Source organism: Setaria italica, chromosome II (genome assembly GCF_000263155.2).
Source record: "Setaria italica strain Yugu1 chromosome II, Setaria_italica_v2.0, whole genome shotgun sequence".
In the NCBI taxonomy this organism is placed as follows: domain Eukaryota; kingdom Viridiplantae; phylum Streptophyta; class Magnoliopsida; order Poales; family Poaceae; genus Setaria; species Setaria italica.
In genome coordinates, this window is record NC_028451.1 from 33,467,677 (window position 1) to 33,471,840 (window position 4,164).

General features: G+C 47.4%; 1 protein-coding gene across 1 annotated transcript; it reads left to right on the plus strand.

Moving 5' to 3' along the window:
• The first annotated feature begins 278 nt into the window (after positions 1–278).
• LOC101767660 lies at positions 279–3,085 on the plus strand. Its single transcript, XM_004956975.3, has 3 exons — positions 279–459; positions 869–1,346; positions 2,424–3,085. The coding sequence occupies exons 1-3, from the start codon at positions 279–281 to the stop codon at positions 2,953–2,955; spliced, it is 1,191 nt and encodes a 396-aa protein (XP_004957032.2). The 3' UTR covers positions 2,956–3,085.
• The last annotated feature ends 1,079 nt before the right edge of the window (positions 3,086–4,164 follow it).

Sequence of the window (4,164 nt, forward strand, 5' to 3'; positions counted from 1 at the left end):
AGGATTAGTTACTCCAAAAAGCAAAAGTTGGAAAAGCTCATTTTACACTACCAACCTAAAAGCTCATCTACCGTAGTTTCCCGAGCTTTTCCACCAAATTGTTTTTCCCTGTCTCTTCTCAAGTCTCAACCCGTCACCACCCTCATCCTTATTCGTCGTCCCGCGCTTGTCGCCTCTCTCACCTTAGCGCCATCGTCCCATCAAGGGCCGTCGTTGCCCTCATCCTCCTCGTGCCCCACCGTCGCCCCTTCCCTCAATGGCCGCCGCCCCTTCCCGCAATGCCGCCCCTACCCATCTCCACCGCCACCGTCCTCTCCCACCACCACCACCACCCAAATCCCACATCCTTCGACAGCCGCCGCTGCCCCGACCCCTTCTTGCATTGCACCGTCGTGGTGATGCTACCCCGACCTCCCTTCCTCGATGTCCTCTACCGCCGCGACCTCCCCTCCCCTCAATGTCGGTTGCCGCCCTGACCTCCCCTTTCCTCGACGATCACTACCGCTCCGACCTCCCATCCCCTCCTTGTTGTTCCGACCTCCCTTTCCCCTATTGCTGTGACCAAAAGCTTTGGCTAAAAGTGAGGTTGCCAAACATGCATCCTTCGCTTCTGCAGCAAATGCTTCATGAGTTAGCCAATGGAACTTTTCCTAGAAGCAGTTTTTGGAAAAGCTGAAATTCCAACCTCTATCGTAGGAAATGTCCCCATTCTTCTTCGTGTCTCAACAACTCTATATTCACCATCTTCAAATAAAACTAAGTCAATTATGCAACCAACAAGAACGATTTTAGATGAGAATCTGGAATTTACAGTTATGTTCGCATGATGATATAGGCCCAGGATTTTAGCGCAAAAAGGATTTCAAAGGCCTAAGTGACCGACCGGTGACTGGTGGTCGTCAGCCCATATGCCATCCCCGGTCCCCTCCGCGTCCATCCGCCACGCCGCCGCCAGCCCCGGAGCCGCTCGAGTCCCGACCCCAACGCGGTCACCGTCAATCGGTTCTCCAGCCATCCAGCGCCACCGCAGTGAGGCTCTCCAGCAGGCAGGAGCGCCCGAGCGCCAGCCGCTTCGCGCCGCCCCTTCTCCGAGCAGCTACGCAGCGCCGCCAGTCGCTAGTAGCTACGCACCCTAAGAGGACCCATCTCCTCTCCTCGCCACCGGTCTGGGCCACGGGGGAGCCACGCTGCGTAGCCTCCTTCGCCTCTTGGGGCCGCCTGAAGAGCCGAAGAGGAATCGTTAACAACGCCCTACGCCTGCACATCTTGGCGAGGACCCGAGGCCAAATCGCCGCCTACCTTCTCAGCGTCTCCACTCCATTGGTGCACCGGTGTAGATCTAGCTGGTAAGCCCACGCCTCTTTCCCAGTTCACAGTTCTCTGTTAAGACAAAAGCTACTTTTGAATTCCAATTGAGAATATGAAGCCTGGAACCGGCCCTGATAGGTAGTACCGTAGTAGTTGCATCATAGTTGTAGTTTCTTTAAGTTCATAAATGATCCTTCAATTTGTTGTACAATGTTATTGACACTGCAAATAACCGAAGATAAAACAAAATTATTCTGGTGTGCATCTGAAGTTTTGAGGAACATAAACGTCAGCTATGATGCATTTACAAACATGTAAATTAGTGTATTGTGTTTTTGTAAAGTGCTTGATTCATCATTTATGCAAGTTTGAACATATTTGTTGAATTTAAAATATTATGAGATATTTTAATATAATTTTTTATCGTGCTTCTAGCTAATTTACACTCATCTACCGAATTGCTTGACAAATCTTATACTTATATACTGAATTGCGTATTACTGTATTAGACTGTTGGTTAGGCCTGCCCTGAGTGAAATGCTGGGTCCACCATTTTTCCACATAGTTGAATGTCAGATGGTTCATTCTGCCCTCCTGATAGGTTTTAAGATAGCAATGTTAAAATTCGAATTTTGTGAAAGAATCCTTCAGTGTTTTTTTCACTTGTGCTATTGATGATTTATGCGTAAGCTTGAGTAATTGTGTCATCATGTTTGGGGTGGCTGGGCTGCATATCAAGTGGATTTGGGAGTTAATAGTGATTCACACTGTTCGCTATGTATCTAAGAGATTTGAAATGTATTGCTGATTTAGATTGTTTGCTGTTCCTAAACCAAAATTGGAGTTACATGCCACTTTGTAGCACCAATCTCAGCAGAAATGGACCAAATATAAATCGATGGTGCTTTCAGAGTAAATTGTTGGTTCAAAGTTCAAACCAACACCTGTTTCCCTGATAAATAGATTTTTCCTTAAATTTCAAAATTTGTAGACACAAAATAATATGCATTGGTTTATGTTTGACTCGTGGTATTTTTGCCACAAAGAAGTGCTTTGGCATATATTACATTCATGATTTGTAGAGTAATTACTGTTTTTTTGCCCCCTGCATACAGTGGTCAAGCTTCCACTATGGTTCTAGGTTCCATCCAGAAAACCTTGTACGAGGTTTTATCTGTGAGTGAAGATGCTACATATGGCGAAATCCGTGCAGCGTACAAGTCTGCTGCCCTTAACACACATCCTGACAAAGGACATACGACTCTTGAATCATCTGTGCCTTCCAGTGAGCTACAAGAATTTTTGAGCGTGCAGAGAGCATGGGAAATCCTACGCCATCCTGCATCTAGAGCAGACTACGATAAGCAGCTGCAATCATCCAGGCAGAACATTGAGATCATTGCATCTGAAATTGAAATCAGGGACATGATCGTGGAGAGCACTGCTGATACTGTGGAGTTGCTGTACCCATGCAGGTGTGGCGATTATTTTTCTATCACTTCGTGTGAGCTTGGCGATATGGGGATTTTGGTCAGTGGAGATGGAGAAGTAGAACAGCAGGCGTCTGATTCTTCATCAGCTTCTGTTGTTCTGGGCTGTGGTTCTTGTTCTCTTAAAGTACGGTTGATCATAAATGAAACTTTGTGATACATTTGAACTCTGTTTGTTTGTTGTTCAGCAATGATCTGTTAGATCAAATGACCACATAATCTATTAAGAATATGCCTCTGGTTGTCCTGAAAATAGTGGGCACTGAGGTTATTTGTTCTTCTGGGAAGTATTGTGACTTGTGAAATCCTGGTGGTGGTTGCGTTGTGATAAATGACGTTTTGACCGTTGTGATCAGCTAACCACCATTGTCAATTCCAGCCGCTGGGAATTCAAAGATGTTCCCGTGGTGGTTACTCGGTACTCCTTTGGTTAATGTTGTTTATGGGCCGATTTAATGGTCGCATCTGTCAGTCATTCACCTAAACAACAGCTACATGAATGCTTGGTCTTCTTGATTGTGATAGTTCCTTGACGGCAAATCCCTGTTAGTTGAGGCCAATTGCTGTATCCAATAGAATGGATGGTGTCAGCCGGCTCTGGATCTCCTCAGGCAGCTATAGACTTATAGTATAGCTTTGCTGTGACCGTATCTGTACTGCTAAGCAAGGACAGCATCCCATGCACAAGCAGAACGGACTCGTATCTTTGTTAATGCTTGTGGATAACCTTTCAGCATTTGATGCTTGTATAAAATTGTGCCTGCCGTTACCGGCAAGTCATTCGTACGAGACAACGAGGTTACATCCTCCTCGTTTGTTCTACTCCCAATGTTTTTTCCCCTTTTGTTCTTTGCGGATGTATCTACATGGTTCTCTGTCAGGAACGGCTTGCCATCCACGGCAAAGAAGCTGTACAAAATCCTCAAAGAGATCGTGCCTGAACAAACTTCCTAATCTTGTTCAGCCCTTTCCTGCAGCGCAATCATTTCAGTATTCTATTTCGAGCATTTCAGTTCAGAACCAGATACTCGTCGCACGAGATCCTCCTAGCCTCACATCGAGTCGACAAAAGAAATCTTTGCGCATCCTGATCTTTTTCCGATTCCCCATGCCGCGCGCTGCTGAAAGCTACGTCAAACCACTATCAGGAAACGCAGCGCTCGTTTCGCTTTCTTCGTCCTCCCGCCCCGCTCTCGAGAAGGGCCGTCGACGCGTAAGCCTCTACGCTCTCGGTGCTCGATGACTACGACATCGCCGTCGTCGAGAGACGAGAGAGGTTGAGAACCCACGCGTCGGGCCTCGGCTCATGCCCGGGCTCGGCGTAGAGTTGGGGGGGGGGGGGGGGGGGGGGGGGGGGGTGGGGGGG

What these genes read in the sequence shown, in the direction of transcription:
- LOC101767660 (XM_004956975.3), top strand. Translation starts at nt 279, where the DNA reads ATGCCGCCCCTACCCATCTCCACCGCCACCGTCCTCTCCCACCACCAC. An exon ending in CGACCTCCCCTCCCCTCAAT is followed by an intron (nt 460 to 868) that starts GTCGGTTGCCGC and finishes AGGATTTCAAAG; the next exon opens with GCCTAAGTGACCGACCGGTG. An exon ending in CACCGGTGTAGATCTAGCTG is followed by an intron (nt 1,347 to 2,423) that starts GTAAGCCCACGC and finishes CCCTGCATACAG; the next exon opens with TGGTCAAGCTTCCACTATGG.